We start from the raw sequence: 17,918 nt of genomic DNA, 5'->3' as shown, positions 1-17,918 counted from the left end.
TAAAAACTAGCCAGGGGACTTCCCTGGTAGTCCAGTGGCTGAGACTCCATACTCCCAATGCAGGGGACCTGGGTTTCCTTCCCAGTCAGGGAACTAGATCCCCCATGCTGCAATTAAGACTGAACACAGCCAAATAAATAAACAAATATTTTTTTAAAATAAACTAGCCAAAGATCCCTTTGAGAAAGCTTACTCATGGAATAAGCTACTATTAGAGCCTATTTACTCATAATACAGGAAAACTTCCCAGATTCTAATGAATGAAAAAAATATTATAGACTGATTCACCAAGCATGTAGCAAGTTGGAGAGATTTCTATGGAGATCATTTGGCATCATTCTCCAGAGTTTAAAACTTAAAGTTCAATTGTATTCTACATGCAACACCCCCCCAACTCCTAAAATAACCACAAGAATATGATTCTTATAGAAGACAGATGGCAAATATTCATTAGATGTCCATATACTATCTTTCTCAATATGGACCTATTTGGTGTCAGTATTTACTCAATGCCTACAGAATGCTAGATTCTGTAGAGGATACAAAACGCATAAATGACATAATATTTGCCTTGTCCCAGGATCCAAATTCTGTGGCAAAGTAAGGAAAGCAAACCATGAAGTGAAAAATACAGAATTCACTCATCAAACAGCTCTGCTTAAAGAGTCTCCTGAACACTCTGGTCTTTATTCTTTCTCATTCAGGGATGGAGGCGGGAGACAGAATCATGTTGACAGGAAGTAAAGAAGTCTTGATAATAAACAAGAGTCTCATTTTTAAGTAGTTGTATTGGCAATTAATGTTTCTCATTAAAAACATTTAATGTTTCTCATTAAAAGGACTCTAAGTAAAGTGATATAGCAATATTCATGGCTTTCTGAAATTTTGCACTTTTAGTTTCACCCTTCAAGAACATAGGTGACCAATTCCCTCACATTAGGGACACAGTCTTACAAGAGGTATTTTTCTCAGGATCTTCTAAGTAGTGGTGATATTCAAAGTATTTGACAACCTGAAAGACCGAAGGCAGGATGAGAAGAGGATGACCAGATGAGATGGTAGGATTGCATCACCAACTCAATGAACATGAGTTTGAGCAAGCTCCAGGAGTTGGTAATGGACAGGGAATCATGGCAGTGCTGCAGTCCATGGGGTCGCAAACCATCAGACACGACTGAGCAACCGAACTGAACGGAACTGAAAGCCGGAAAGCCACCCAATCAGAATGGACAGGGTACATGAGCCAACCAATCAGAATAATTAGTCTAGGTACACCAACAAATCAGAATGCATAGTGCATGGGAACCACCCAATCAGAAAGGATATTTGTAAGTACATCAACCAATCAGAATGGATAATATATGGGAACCAGCCATTCAGAACAGGTACAGAGCAGAACACAGTCCCATGTTGTGCCAGCAAATCTCCCTTGAGTTAGTCATCATTCACAGAAGAGGGTCCAGGGTAGGGGATGACTGTAATTTAAGATAAAAAAAAGTATTTTATATCCTGACAGTATACAGACACACATCATTTTATTATGCTTTTTATTTGCTTTACTGTGCTTCATAGATATTGCATTTACAGACTGAAGGTTTGTGACACCCAGCAGAAGTCTATCAGTGCCATTTTTCCAGCAGCCTTTGCTCACTTCCTGTCTCTGTAGCACAGTTTGGTAATTCTCACAGTATTTCAAACTTTCATTATTATTACACTTGCTGCGCTTGTGGATGTAAAATGTTGCCTGCCATATCAGCAAACAAAGGATGCTGTGGCCATCAAGCCATCGGCCACTGCAGTCGGCCCTGAAGGTGAGCCCTGAGGGGACCCAGGATAGGGAAGAACAAGATCCTGGCTCCAGACAGTTGAGATGCACAGAAAAGGAATGATTTCAGCGAGCACAGGCTCTTGTATCTCCCCATACATAGAAAAACACTGAATTGCTTAACTTGAGATGTCTAGTTTTCTTTAATTAACGGTCATCTTTTGATGACTATCTGGTCATTGTTGCAAAAACTCCTCCATATCCTGCTCCTCCCTTACCTCTTGGGAGCAGTTCCTCGGAGCTCAGTAGGAGGCTGCCTTCCAGGCTTGATGGCTTTAGAAAATTTGCCAAATAAAAAAATTGTCTGTTTTTAGGTTGGGCAGTTTTTTCAATCGATAACCTGTGATCAGTGATTTCTGATGTGACTCTTGCAGAAAGCTTGCAACTCACTGACCACTCAGATGATGGCGAGCATTTTTTAGCAAGAAAATATTTTTTTAATTAAGATGTGTGCATTATTCTTTTAGACATAACACAAAGGCACATTCAGTAGACTACAGTATATGTAAATGTAACTTTCACATGCTCTGGGAATCCAAAAAATAAAAAAAAAAAGGTGTGACTTACTCTATTGTTGTGGTCTGGAACCAAACCTACAACATTTCTGAGGTCTGCCTGTACAGACGTCTTTGTGAATGGATTAGCACACAGGAGTGTATGATAAGAAACATCATCATCACAATGAATGTGTGTCTTTTGCCAGGTAACTCTAAGGAATTCACTGCTGCTGCTAAGTCACTTCAGTTGTGTCCAACTCTGTGTGACCCCATAGACAGCAGCCCACCAGGCTCCTCTGTCCATGAGATTCTCCAGGCAAGAACAGCGGAGTGGGGTACCGTTTCCTTCTCCAGTGCATGAAATTGAAAAATGAAAGTGAAGTCAGTCAGTGGTGTCCAACTCTTAGCGACCCCATGGACTGCAGCCTACCAGGCTCCTCTGTCCATGGGATTTTCCGGGCAAGAGTACTGGAGTGGGGTGCCATAAAATCCTAATACTTCTGAAAAGTCAAATTCTATCTTGACAATAGCATGGTTGGGCCTGGGGGGCTCAGGGGAGTTGCTAATTACTACATCGCAGTAATCTGCACCAACCAGTGCAGAGCTCAGTCAAATCATAGGCCAACCTCTACGTTAAATATGAAGAGATGGGGTTGTCAGCAAAATACACTGAGAATCTCTACATGGAAAATGAAAAAAGAATTTTTAATAGAGGCCTCTTGTTTTGTTTCTTGGAAAATGCCTGATTCTTAAACTCTATGATTATTTAAACCATTTAAATAGTAAAGAGTTAAGAAGAACAATAAAGTTTTTTGGTGTATTCCCTTTTATTTATGAAAGAATGTTATTGCCCATATCCAGTTTGTTCATGGCTGGAGATACATCCCCCAAACAGCAAAATCCACATCTAACTCATCTGAGGACATGAGAACAAGATTGATAAGGGAACAGATAAAAATGAATGTCTTCATGTCAATATCCAATAATAAGATATTTCTCAAGGTGCACTTCTGCTTTAGAATGTAATATTATTTATAACCTACAACTTATGATTTTTCTGGGCAATTTCAGTCATCTGATGGATCCTAATGTTTAATCCTCTTTTTTTCCACAGATAATATGCAATAATACCTACATAGTTCAGTTCATTTCAGTTCAGTCGCTCAGTCATGTCCAACTCTTTTCGACCCCATGAATCACAGCACGCCAGGTCTCCCTGTCCATCACAAACTCCCGGAGTTTACTCAAACTCATGCCCATCGAGTCGGTGATGCCATTAAACCGTCTCATCCTCTGTTGTCCCCTTCTCCTCCTGCCCCATATCCCTCCCAGCATCAGGGTCTTTTCCAATGAGTCAACTCTTCACATGAGATGGCCAAAGTATTGGAGTTTCAGCTTCAGCATCAGTCCTTCCAATGAACACCCAGGACTGATCTCCTTTAGGATGGACTGGTTGGATCATAAATATTATCTTCAAGAGACTGTAGATAATAAAGACCTCTTAAACGTCACAGTGGGATGTAGACATATCTGCCATTTGCTGGGTTAGCAAGCAGGAGTGTTGAATGATGAGAAGCATTATAATAATGAATGTGCAACTTTTACTTAGGAACTATGGAATTTGCTGAAATCTTGAAATATTTTAAAAGTCAAATTCCACTTTAGAAGCTGGGAAAATGGAGTCCTTCTCTCAAAATAAAATATCCATTCTGATGATGACAACACTGCTTCTTCCAGGTCATGCTGCAAAGTGGGAGCCCAGCATTAGAATGACGGCAGTGATGACATCACAGTAAGCGATGATGACATCGTGAGCAGTGAGATGTAGGTCCTCAGTCAAGAGCCATGTGAAGCCAAAGGGATGTCTGTACTATACCAAAGTCACATTCCTGACCTTCTTAGGACTGCCCATGTTAAAGGAAACCGGTGAGTGAGTTGCTGAGCCCAGTTGGCGGTGATTAGACTCCTGAAGACAAAGGAAAAAAAAGGATGAATTGAGTTGCTTGAGATCACCATAAAAGGCACATTTGAGAAGAAAGCTCCACTCATCAGCAAAGATAAAATGAGGATATAGAGAGGAATACAACGTTAGCATGTGTCCTTCCTTTATGATTTTCAGTACAACACTCTAGACATTTCCCAAATTCAGGGCCTAAAGAGAGATCCAATTCAAAGAATCTAGAATGTGTATGAAGGCAAATTACAGCAAAAATTCATGATTTTGTTTTTTAATATTCCAAATTCTCACTATTATGTGAAAATATAAAATATTTTCAACCTTCTTTAAATAACACATTCCTTCCTAAAGGAAAGGAGCAAAACTGACGAGCTGACTCCATGTAGATCACCCATCTATCCCCTCAGACAGTTTTCCTGGCTCTTACATTCCTCTTCTGAAATGTGCTCCCAAGCAGAACACTCACTCCTCCAAGGGGCCAATGCTTGTGGAAGAGTGTTTCCGTTAGAATACATGCAGTATATCTGGAGAAAAACATGATCTGAAAGGATACACGCATCCCAGTGTTCACTGCAGCACTGTTTACAATAGTCAAGACATGGAAGCAAACTAAATGTCCATCGACAGAAGAATGGATAAAGAAGGAGGTACATAATACAATGGAATATTAGCCATTAAAAAGAATGAAATAATGCCATTTGCAGGAACATGGATGGACCTAGAGATTGTCATACTGAGTGAAATAAGTCAGAGAAGGAGAAACACCACATTACATCCCTTAGACGTGGAATCTAAAAGAAATGATTCAAATGAACTTACAAAACAGAAGCACACTCACAGACTTACAGAACAAACTTATGGTTGCAGAGGAAAAGATAGGGGGAAGGGACAGCTAGGGCATCTGGGATGGACGTGTACACACTGCTATATTTAAAATGGATAACCAAAAAGGACCTACTGTATAGCACAGGGAACTCTGCTCAATGTTATGTGGCAGCCTGGATGGGAGGATGGGTTTTGGGAGAATGGATACATGTATATGTATGGCTGAGTCCCTTCCCTGTTCGCCTGAGACTATCACTACATAGTTAATTGTCTACGCAGGTAGCACTAGTGGTAAAGAACCCGCTGGCCAATGCAGGAGACGTAAGAGATGCAGGTTCAATCCCTGGGCCCAGAGGATCCCATGGAGAAGGAAGGGCATGGTAACCCACTCCAGTATTCTTGCCTGGAGAATCCCATGAACAGAGGAGCCTGGCGGGCTACAGTCCATAGGGTTGCAAAGAGTCAGACATGACTGAAATGACAGCACACATGCATACACCAATGCAAAATAAGAAGGTTTTAAAAAATAAAATAAAAAATAAATTACATGCAGTGTATTTTCCTGCCCATCCTGAAGATGCTGGCTCAGACTGCAGGGCCCTGGAGCTGCATTTAACATCTTAAATAATGTAACCAGCCACCATGAATAATTAACGTCACAATGGAAAGGCAGTGAGTCTTTCAGATGGCACCACTCTGACTCCTGGTCTTAATTCATTGATTCCCGGTCACACAAGGAGAACCTTGTGGCTGACGGAGCTACATCGTGCCACAAGGATGGTGCTTCTGTTGTGATGATGCCTGGGATTTTGCTGTTGTTTGTCTTTTCCCCATGACATGGTTGCACCAACCAATGTTGTTTTCTAAATTTATCAAGTTTATTTCTGTTGGTCTCAGTACGGAAGAGATAAGCAGGGAAGACACAACCCAGGTTTCAAATTATTCATAAGTTCATCCCCCAAAACTAACAGACTTGGAAGGAAAGACACAGAATTGCCTGAAATAACCAGAAAAAGATGGACTGCCAGTGAGTCAAGGAGAGGAAAAGGAGGATTGTTTGTTTTAAATATTCATCATGATGTGAAATATTTGCAAATCCCATGGTTTTGTATTAAAATAAAAGAAGCTTTCCTTTCTCATTGACTGCAATTTTCAGGAAGAAAGTTCTGACTTTATCAGTTTTGTGCTAATGAATTAATGGACAGTGACACCTACATTAACTGTACCTCACCAACAGAAATTCTTGTCTGGAAAATAACATCAGTGTTATATATCTTAACTGGAGATGCAACCAGAATAGAAATAATCAGGAAGAAAAGTGTCATGTTTTGATTAATGCAAATTTTGAAATCTGCATTTTTTTTTACCTTCTGAGGTTTTTACCTTCTGAGGCTTCCTAAAATTTAGTGCATGATCTGGGATTTCTACAGCCTAAAATCCTCTTTTATTCATTCATATTGAAAGCATTGTGCCTTCGGACCCACATAAAACACGGGAGATTTAAAAAGTGTTCCCCAACTATGATGCCTTGTGGTTATGGACACTTCCATGTGACCCTCCTCACAGCCCCAAAAAAGCATCTTGAACCCTCTGTGCCCTGCAGCAAGCTCCCTGCATGGGGTCATGAACACAGGTCATTCCAAATGCACAGATGCAAGTGAAGCTCCGAAACTCAGGGATGACATCCCCTTAGGAACAATGCAATGCGTGTCTGTTATGTTTTCACACTGAGCCACAAATGAATTTTCTTCCAAGCAGATTGCCCAGGAGCACAGTAAAAATGTCCATTCTTCAGCCATATCTCCCAGAGATTCTGGCCCAGAAAGTCTGGAAGAGACTCAGGAGGGAGTATTTTAATAAGCCCCCGAAGTGAGCCTCTGTCCTGAGGACCACTGCTCAGTCCACTGGTACCCAGACTAACGTGTTTCTAGGTGCCGGCTTCATCTCCACGCTCAGTGAGCATTCCTTGGGACCCAGAATACAGCAGAAATACTCCCCATTTCTTCCAGTTGTGACAGTAATAAGGACTTTCTCAGCCCCGGGTAAAGAGTCCCAAGTTCGGGGGGACCCGGCAGGGCAGTGGGCTGAGAGGTGGGGATGAGCATGGGAGGTGCTCCAAGAGGCTAGTGGGGGCCACTTCCCTTGGTTTAAAAGCCTGCAACTCCCAGTGGACCTGACCTACACCAACCATGGCCCCTGGTAGCTCCAGACCACAGTGGCTGGTCTTATGTAGAGGCAACCTCCAGCCCATGGCTTGTCCTCAGTGACACTGTCCCAGAGCTGAACCCTCACCCCTTCTGAAGTCCTCAAGGACCGTCAGCACCGAAAGAACCAGAAACAGCCGGGGATCTGAAAGAAGGGGTTCCCCATGACAGCTATGCTGACTTTCCCATGGCAGTGCGGGCCTCTGGTGTTCTGGACCTTAACAGGGAGGGTGTCGAAGGAGCAAGAGTTACAGCAGCTGGTGCCACGGCAGATAGGGTTTTACCCCTTCCTGGACAAAGTGGCCTGGCAGGCTACAGTCCATGGGATCACAAAGAGTGGGACATGATGGAGCGACTGTCACTGACTCACTCAAAGTATGAAGAGGGTTTCTCTGGTGGCTCAGACAGTAAAGAATCTGCCTGCAATGTGGGAGACCTGCGTTCAATCCCTGATTTTGGGAAGACCCCATGGAGAAGGAAATGGTGACCTATGCCAGTATTCTTGCCTGGAGAATTTCATGGACAGAGGAACCTGGGATCAGTTGATGAGGTCGCAAAGAGTAGGACACGGCTAAGTGATTAACACACACACACACAAAGTATTAAGGATCCAAGCTCCTGTTCCGGTAACTGCTGAGCATAGGTTGTAATTAAAATCACGCCTGGTGATGCACGATGAGGACACAGCATGTGGATGCTCTCAGCAGCCTGGGGATGTAGATACAGATGGTAGAACTCTGGGTGGGACTGAGGGGAGGGTGAAAGTAACTCCCCAAACAGCCTGCTACTCGGCGCCTGTGCTCAGCTCTGAGCAGGTGTGGTCACAGACCCCAAGGCCTCCTCTCCTTGTGGCGGGGTCCACATGATGCCAGCAAGACTGCTGCTGCTTCTGTGTAGTTGCACAGTCATGTCAGCTCTTTTGCAACCTCGTGAACTAACTGTAGCCTACCAGGCTCCTCGTTCCATAGGATTCTCCAGGCAAGAATACTGGAGCCGGTTGCCATTTCCTTCTCTAGGGGATCTTCCCGATCCAGGGATGGAATCTGTGTCTCCCGCACTAGCAGGCAGATTCTTTACTGCTGATCCACCTGGGAATCGCATGTTGTGCAGGCAGCATCGGAGCTGGAGAGCGGTCCAGTAAATCCCAGTTCAGTGTGGTTAGCATGAATGTCTTGGGACTCTGAGCAAATCATAAGTATTGCCCAGGGTGAAATGACAAAGTAGCCTAGTCGATCTTTGGCAACATCCCACTCTCCCCACCTACAAGGCCATTTCCATCTTAGGCAATAACCCTTCAATCCAGCCACATGTCAGAAACCCCTCTGCTGGCTCTAAAGTGCAGAGATGCCCAGGCTGCCCCACCACTAGCTGGACTGAGCCAAGAGATCCACGGTGGGGGGGGACCAGGAACCTGGGTACCCCAAAGGCCACACCGATGACTGCCCTATGCACTGCACCCACGGTTCTTCAGGCCCCCCATGATCCCCCTTCCCTGGATCATGTTTGAACAAGACAGCCTTGAAGAAACCCTGAGGGACCAAAATTACAAAGGAGTAAGATGGTCATTTGACCTGGAATCATGCACCTTTCTTCAAGGACCCGAAACAAAACGTTGCATACTCATCTAACAAAAATACAAAAATAGTATTTTTGTCGAGATTGCTTTGTGGTAAGCAGTCTATAAACTCTCAGTCTCTTGGTGTCACTTTACTAGTGACAGCGTAATGTTGGGTTTTGAGGACTTTCTCCACTAGAGGGAATTAGTGTTTAATGAGCACCCAGAATGCTATATCAGACTGCACGTAGCCCTCGGCCTTCCACTACCTAAGACCTCCTGAAGATGTGGAGAGTAAGGAAGATACCAGCTGAGATGAGAAGGTGGTGCAGGGAGAACACACACAGGTGGATTCATGACATGTTGGATTAGTCAAAGGCAAGATGGCTCTGCTCTGAGACCCGCTGACCCAGGGCAGGAGCCTCAGCAGATCTCACATACACGCCCTGTCTCCATCCACGGGACAGGCATCTGACCCAACCAGCTCTGTGGCAAGGAGCCCAGGCCACGCTTTAGCGGCAGGCTGACTCACAACCTGAGATCTCTCCATTTAACTCACAGGCTTTTCAGGACCTGAGCCTAGCTCAGATTTTCTGTAAAACTGTGCGTTCCAGAGTCAACCGCCCTGAAGTCTAACCAGCCAGCTCTTGGACAGGAGTCTCGCTGGTCACCTGCTCTGGGCCCCTGAGGTGGGTGGCAACACCCCACAGCAACACAGACAGCAGAGTGAACAGATCGAGTCAGAGGGAGGCACGCGGAGGGGAGGGCAGAACAAAAGGACAAGGGACGGGGCTCTGAATGACTCTCAGCTGCCTGTCCTGGGCCCTCCAGGGAGCAGGGGTCACTGCACACGGAGAAAAGTTACAAGGCAAGGAAGCACAGAGCACACCGTCCTTGCTCTGTGGCCTAAGAAGTTCTGAGGAGGGTCCCCACCACCGGCAGAGTGGGAGACGTGGCCACACAGGCCAGCTGCAGGCCTGGCTGTGGCAAGTTCTAAAGGAACTTCTCGCTAAAGGTGGCCTGGACCTGCTCCTACTAGCGGTGGCTTGACGACCTGGTGGGTTTCCAGGGGCCAGATGACCACATGCAGGACTGTGTCCTCTTTGGAACAAGGACATGGAAGGGAACTACTGAAGGCCTAGTCCTCTCCTCTATGGACCATCTTCTTCCTGCCCTCCTCCTCTTTTGCTTAAATTGGAGTATAAGAACATTGTGTTAGTTTCAGGTTCCAGCAAAGTGATTCACCTATACATATACTTTTTCAGATTCTTTTCATAGATTATTTTACCCTCATCAGTTCAGTTCGGTTCAGCTGCTCAGTCATGTCCAACTCTTTGCAACCCCATGAATCGCAGCACGCCAGGCCTCCCTGTCCAGCACCAACTCCCGGAGTCCACCCAAACCCATGTCCATCGAGTCTGTGATGCCATCCAACCATCTCACCCTCTGTCATCTCCTTCTCCTCCTGCCCTCAATCTTTCCCAGCATCAGGGTCTTTTCAAATGAGTCAGTTCTTCGCATCAGGTGGCCAAAGTATTGGAGTTTCAGCTTCAGCATCAGTCCTTCCAATGAACACCCAGGACTGATCTGCTTTAGGATGGACTGGTTGGATCTCCTTGCAGTCCAAGGGACTCTCAAGAGTCTTCTCCAACACCACAATTCAAAAGCATCAATTCTTCAGCACTCGGCTTTCTTTATAGTCCAACTCTCACATCCATATATGAATACTGGAAAAACCATAGCCTTGACTAGATGGACCTTTGTTGACAAAGCAATGTCTCTGCTTTTCAATATGCTGTCTAGATTGATCACAGCTTTCCTTCCAAGGAGTAAGTGTTTTTTAATTTCATGGCTGCAATCACCATCTCCAGTGATTTTGGAGCCCAGAAAAATAAAGTCAGCCACTGTTTCCATGGTTTCCTCATCTATTTGCCATGAGGTGATGGGACCAGATGCCATGATCTTAGTTTTCTGAATGTTGAGCTTTAAGCCAACTTTTTCACTCTCCTCTTTCACTTTCATCAAGAGGGTCTTCAGTTCTTCTTCACTTTCTGCCATAAGGGTGGTGTCATCTGCATATCTGAAGTTATTCATATTTCTCCTGGCAATCTTGATTCCAGCTTGTGCTCCCTCCAGCCCCACATTTCTCATGATGCATATAAGTTAAATAGGCAGAGTGACAATATACAGGCTTGACATACTCCTTTCCCTATTTGGAACCAGTCTGTTGTTCTATGTCCAGTTCTAACTGTTGCTTCCTGACCTGCATATAGGTTTCTCAAGAAGCAGGTCAGATGGTCTGGTATTCCCATCTCTTTCAGAATTTTCCACAGTTTATTGTGATCCACACAGTCAAAGGCTTTGACACAGTTAATAAAGCAGAAATAGATGTTTGTCTGGAACTCTCTTGCTTTTTTGATGATCCAGTGGATGTTGGAAATTTGATCTCTAGTCCCTCTGCCTTTTCTAAAACCAGCTTGAACATCTGCAAGTTCATGGTTCACGTATTGCTGAAGCCTGGCTTGGAGAATTTTGAGCATCACTTTACTAGTGTGTGAGATGAGTGGAATTGTGCAGTAGTTTGAGCATTCTTTCGCATTGCCTTTCTTTGGGATTGGAATGCAAACTGACCTTTTCCAGTCCTGTGGCCACTGCTGAGTTTTCCAAATTTGCTGGCAGATTGAGTGCAGCACTTTCACAGCATCACCTTTCAGGATTTGAAATAGCTCAACTGGAATTCCATCACCTCCACTAGCTTTGTTTGTAGTGATGCTTCCTAAGGCCCACTTGACTTCATATTCCAGGATGTCTGGCTCCAAGTGAGTTATTACACCATTGTGATTATCTGGGTCATGGACATCTTTTTTGTACAGTTTTTCTGTGTGTTCTTGCCACCTCCTCTTAATATCTTCTGCTTCTGTTAGGTCCATACCATTTCTGTCCTTTATTGAGCCCATCTTCGCGTGAAATGTTTTACCCTCATAGGTTATTACAAAATATTGAATATAGTTCCCTGTGTTCTATAGTAGGTCCTTATTAGTTATCTATATAGAGTGGTGTGTATCTGTTAATCCCAAACTCCTAATTTATCTCTCCTGTCACTTTCCCCTTTAGTAACCATAATTTCAATTTCCGTGTCTGCAAATCTGTTTTGTAAGTAAGTTGATTTGCATCATTTTATAGATTCCACATAGTTGCGATATCATATGATATTTGTCTGTTCCGTCCCTCCTTTAGGGCTTCTGTGATGGCTCAGTTTTAAAGAATCGCCTGCAAAGCAGGAGACCAGAATTTGATCCCTGGGTCAGGGAGGTTCCTGGAGAAGGGAATAGCCACCACTCCAGTATTACTGCCTGAATGGTCTAGAGATCCCGCCAGTCCATCCTAAAGGAGATCAGTCCTGGGTGTTCATTCGAAGGACTGATGTTGAACCTGAAACTCCAATACTTTGGCCACCTGATGTGAAGAACTGACTCATTTGAAAAGACCCTGATGCTGGGAAAGATTGAGGGCAGGGGCAGAAGGGGACGACAGAGGATGAGATGGTTGGATGGCATCACCAACTCAATGGACATGAGTTTGGGTAAACTCCGGGAGTTGGTGCTGGACAGGGAGGCCTGGCGTGCTGTGGTTCATGGGGTCGCAAAGAGTCAGACACGACTGAGCGACTGAACTGAACTGAACAGAAGTATTGTCTGGAAACTTCCATGGACAGAGGAGCCTGATGGGCTACAGCCCATGGGGTCGCAAAGAGTCTGACACGACTGAGTGACTAACACAATTCTTCCCTCCTTTAAGGGCCTCATGGGAAGCATAACCCACGGTACACCTCACATCCAGGTTTCCCAAACGGGCAACGAGGACACGGTGCCTGGACCCGCACTGCAAGGCGCCTTTTGCTTACGGATCAAAGATGGGCCTTTTCAGAAATGTGCTTGTCCTGCGTTTCCTTGCTCAGAAAAATCCAGCTATTTAAAAACCTTGTGTCAGTTTCTAGCTCAGGCAAAAATAGTTCATCTTCCTTGCATCCTCTTTGATTCTTAAGAAACCTGGTGCTCTGGCTGAGGTGCCCTGCTTGCCTAGAAACCTTACAAACACTTCTTGAAGCGTGGGGGTGTGTTACCAGTCCCCAGGGCCCAGCAGCCCCATGGCCACTGTTCTTTTTCCACCAATAGATTATGCAACTTGTTACACGTTTAAGAAGAAGAAACATCCTAAATTTCTCTCCCTATATATTTTTTTCATCATATATATTTTTCATCAAAGTACCATTAACTTACAATGTTTCAGATACACAGCAAGGTGATTCAGTTATACATATACACATATATTATTTTTCCGATTATTTTCCATTGTAGGTTATTATAAGATATTGACTATAGTTCCCTGTGCTATACAGTAAACCTTTGTTGCTTGTTGCACATCTATTTTTTTTTTAATTGAAATCTAGCATTTCATTCATACTAAGTCAAACAAGTGAGTCGAAATGTCATAAATTTTTTAGTTAGGCAAAAATTCTTAAGTTTTCTAAGATATATATTATACATACTATTTATACATGTATGAAAAAGCTTTTCTACTGTGCTTGGGAAAGAACATGAAAAAAAAAGGGAAGAGATGGAGGAATTGGAAAACAAACTAAATGAAATGTCTCCCTGTATATTTTCAAAACAACACCTTGAACTGAATGTCCACTCAGAGCTCCGAATGCCATCCTCCTATATACAAACACATCCGTAGTCCCCCTTTCCCCTCCTTTATATCAGGGACATGGGACATGACCCCCTTCTGTATCTCCTCCCCCCAGCCCCGTCGTCCAACCCAGACCTGAGCACTGTGACTTCTCTGGTGGAAAAACACATACCATGTAACCTCAGAAAGGCCACTGAAGTAATGACTGGCTTAAATGTGTCCTTGGGGTGACCATGCTTGACGCCGGGGGAGAGCCCCTTCATCAGCATGCAGTGCCCACTCAGGTCCAGTCATGGGGTCTGGACGGGAAAGGCCCATCACAGCCTGGCAATTGCTCCCTTTCACCCACCACCTCTTAAGTCAAGAGACTGGCCTTTGGAAGGGGAAACTGTTGCATCGCTACAGCCAAAAGATACATGTGCCCACAGGAGCAGCTTGATGGGAAGTTTTACCTCTCTATTCTCTGCCACCCAGCCTGAGGCAGTAGCTCAAACTCATACCAGGAGCTCACAATTTGTCACGCAGGTCCATCTGCTTCTATGCCTCGAACCTCTCATACATCTTCCCACCTGGCTACCTTGGTTGCCGCTAACAGCATCATTTAGCTCCTCTCGATGTGGGGCTGAGCATCTATCAAGGTCCCCTTCCCTGCACAGGCTTGGGAGGCACATGTCTCTGGCAAGATGTACGTACAGAGCTGGGTCCCAACTGCAGGGAGGGATATTACAGCCGGCAGCCAGCTGGAAGCTGCAGTGAACATCAACGCCAGGAGAGAAGGATGGGGCTTCGAAGGCACGCACTCAGCAAGAGCGCCTCACACAGGTACCAACTCCGAGGCCAAACAGAGCTAAGGCTGTGTGATCCACAAGCTGTCGGAGCCCCAGTCTGTGAGTCTGGCTTTCCCAAAATCTAACAGAGGAGAACACCCACTGGGGACACTTGGGCAGAATCACATCTAAGTGTTTCTCCTTTGAAGATGCACAAGTTAGAAAATGGTCCTGGTTGTACACACATTTGCATTTTGTTTGTTGTTTGAAGTCATCTTTATTAGGGTATAGTTGCTTTACAATGCTGTGTTAATTGCGGTTGTAGAGCAAAGTGAAGCAGCCATACACATACACATGCAAGTGTGCTCAGTTGCTCAGTCATGTCTGACTCTGCAGCCCCATGGACTGTAATTTCCCAAGCTAGAGTACTGGAGTGGGTAGCCATTTCCCTCTCCTGAGGATCTTTTCAACCTAAGGATCGAACCCATACATCCTGTGTCTCCTGCATTGGCAGGCAGATTCTTAGCACTGGGCCACCTGAGAAGCCCACATATACATATACCCCCTCTTTTTTGGATTTCCTCCCTATTTAGGTCATCACAGAGTGCCGGGTAGAGTTCCCTGAGCTGTACAGTAGGTTCTCATTATTTGTCTATTTTACACGTAGTATCAATGGAATATATATATATATAAATCCAGATACAGAGAACAACCTATGGACACCAAGGAGGGAAGAGGAGGTGGGAGGAATCAGGAGATTAGGATTGACATATACACATTTGTTTAATATGATTTTTGGATATAAAGAACCGTGTATTCTGCTTATGAACTCTATCATTCGAGTGATAACCAATGTTGACTCAGTGTCAGAAAATGACAAACTGTGTCTCCACGGCTCCTCATGGATGGTTTCCCTTATGATAATGTCCCTTGGAAGGGCAGTGCCCATCAAAAGTTGCCTAGCAACCAGAAATACCTACAATCAATTTTGCTCTGCCCTCACTGTTTACAATAGCTAGGACATGCAAGCAACCTAGGTGTCCATTGGCAGACGAATGGATAATGAAGTTGTGGTACATATACACAATGGAATACTACTCAGCTATAAAAAGGGACAAGTCTGAGTCAGTTCTAATGAGGTGGATGAAACTGGAGCAAATTATACAGAGTGAAGTAAGTCAGAAAGAGAAACACAAATACTATATGTCAATGCACATATATGGAATTTAGAAAGATGGCAACAATGATCCTATATACAAGGTAGCAAAGGAGAACAGACTTTTGGACTCTGTGGGGGGAAGGCAAGGGTGGGATGATTTGAGAGAACACTATTGAAACATGTATATTACTAAATGCAAAGTAGATAACCAGTGCAAGTTTGACGCATGAAGCAGTGCACTCAAAGCTGGTGCTCTGGGACAACCCAGAGAGATAGGGTGGGGAGGGAACAGGGAGGGAGTTCAAGATGGGGGGGACACATGTATGCTGGTGGCTGATTCATGTCGGTGTATGTCAAAAGTATCACAATATTGTAAAGTAATTATCCTCCAGTTAAAATAAATTAATTTTTAAAAAACGTATGAGAAAAAATAAAATTTAAAAAAAAATCATTCTCTTCCTGGTGCCCCAGGCTCACACAACCATCTGCACATCCCACATCTCTGTGTGGACGTCTAACAGACTCCTCAATATTACCAGTCAACAATTACACTTTTGGTCTTTTCCCAAAAAACCTGCTCCACAGGGAGAGATACTACGTGTTCTGGCCCTGTTCCCCAACACTGTCCCGTTGACTCAGAGGTGGGCAAATGCCATATTTGTCCATCATGAACATAACATAATCGCCTGCCATGAGGCAAGGGTGTTTAATGGCCAAAAAAAAAAAGTCCAAAAGGGGGAGAAGGTCTGAATCACCTGATGAGATTGCCTACTGCTGCGTTGTTCTGGAACACTGGCTTCAGAGGACTTGTCATGGAGGGAAGCTGGCTCTGCAACAGAAAGATGTTTTTAGAGTCAGAAGTGACCCAAACCCACTGCCTATTCTAACCATTCTGACGCATAAAGAAATACTTTTATGTAGTACCCCTGGCATCAATCATTCCTAACCACAAATGGCTTTTTTAAAGTTTACTTGATGGGACGTACTTTTAGAGATTTATCTTTCTAATGAAATAAAAATATAGCAAAAGGACTCAAAATTGATTCTTTTCTTGAGAGGTTAGTCTCATTCAGAAACAAGACAAATCCATCGTTTTAATGGCTGATGGAGGGAAATAGACACAGTGGGGAAAAGGGGCCAGAGAGATTCAGTTTGGGCCACAATTTTGGTCAAGCGACTTGATTCATCACTCTAAACACTAATGAATAAAGATTCTATCACAGGAAATTTTGCAAGAGACTATGATGGGATTATTAGAGGAAATTGTCCATGTTTGGTGATAGTCCTTTGAATCTCAAGCATACAATTTGGAATGTACATAGGAGGGAGGCACAAAAGAATGCAAAGAACAGGGCTACCAAGCACAGAGTCCCAGTCTCAGTGGAGAAAACAGTTTTGAGCATCTCTGCAAGAATCGATTAACCAAAAATCTTCCTGTGGAATTTGTTTTGCCGACAAATTGTTAGGGCCAGTCCCCAACTTTTAAGGGGTAATTTGTACAGTCTCTCTCTCGACTTCTTTGAAAAGAATCTTGGTTCAAATCCAGATCACCAGCCCAGGTGGGATGCATGAGTCAAGTGCTCGGGCCTGGTGGGCTGGGAAGACCCAGAGGAATCGGGTGGAGAGGGAGGTGGGAGGGGGGATAGGGATGGGGAATATGTGTAACTCTATGGCTGATTACAAAACCCACTGGAAAAAAAAAAAATCCTACCTCTGTCCTTCACTAGTGACAGTGGCTTCAAAGACAGCCCATTATGATGACTGTCAAAATGAAAAGGAAAGATTTCTTGCTGAGTTTCAGATTTAACTGAAGTTTGGGGGAAGTTACCCTCAATGTATTAAAATGCCTCCTCACACACTTTAAGGCAGAAGAATTTTTTTTAAAAAAAGAAAATGTTGAAAAAAATTATTTTTAAAAACAAATTTTCACCTCAATTTCTTTTAACTTTAGATAAATAGGTGGATTTTTACTGTTATCATCTCCTAGACTACTTCTAGTTCTGGAATGACTTCTAAAAATTACACCCCAAATAATGACCACCAACAACTAAGCAAATGCTGATCTGGTGTTCGGTGGGCCAGGTCCCCCTCTGACACTCTCCCTTCCAGATCTTACCGGTGTCCAAACCCAGCCACTCATGTATGGTCCTTGGCTCATCTGAATGGTAGCCATAGTTTTCATTTCCACTTTCCAACTTTGTCCCTAGAGTGTCTTTGCTTGTCTTCATAGTTGCAGATTTCCTAGAATTAGACCATTTGAAAAAGCCAATGTTCATCAGCAATGGATGTTGGGGTCTCACTGTCCACCCGGTGCATTCACAGAGAACGTAACACAAGGCTGAAGTCCAGGCCCTGGCTCCGGGAGGGTGCCCAGCATCAGAATGGGCTCTCATACCCACCAGGATGGCTGTGTAGAGTCCTGCATGCTCACACACTC

At 44.1% G+C, this 17,918-nt stretch overlaps 1 protein-coding gene across 3 annotated transcripts in view; it reads right to left on the bottom strand.

The window, feature by feature from the left end:
• Nucleotides 1–675: 675 nt before the first annotated feature.
• Nucleotides 676–17,918, bottom strand: part of IGSF5 (immunoglobulin superfamily member 5) — a 52,886-nt gene continuing 35,643 nt past the window's right edge. For all 3 annotated transcript variants that reach the window (XM_065942740.1, XM_065942741.1, XM_065942742.1), the window contains 3 exons: nucleotides 17,598–17,722; nucleotides 16,237–16,310; nucleotides 676–4,288 (listed from right to left, as the gene is read on the bottom strand). In XM_065942740.1, coding sequence (XP_065798812.1) covers nucleotides 4,193–4,288; nucleotides 16,237–16,310; nucleotides 17,598–17,722 — 295 coding nt within the window. In that variant the 3' untranslated portion in view covers nucleotides 676–4,192. The remainder of the gene's footprint in view (nucleotides 4,289–16,236; nucleotides 16,311–17,597; nucleotides 17,723–17,918) is intronic.

The sequence above is a fragment of the Muntiacus reevesi genome, chromosome 8, assembly GCF_963930625.1.
Source record: "Muntiacus reevesi chromosome 8, mMunRee1.1, whole genome shotgun sequence".
Taxonomy (NCBI): domain Eukaryota; kingdom Metazoa; phylum Chordata; class Mammalia; order Artiodactyla; family Cervidae; genus Muntiacus; species Muntiacus reevesi.
This window is presented reverse-complemented; position numbering and strand designations above follow the sequence as displayed.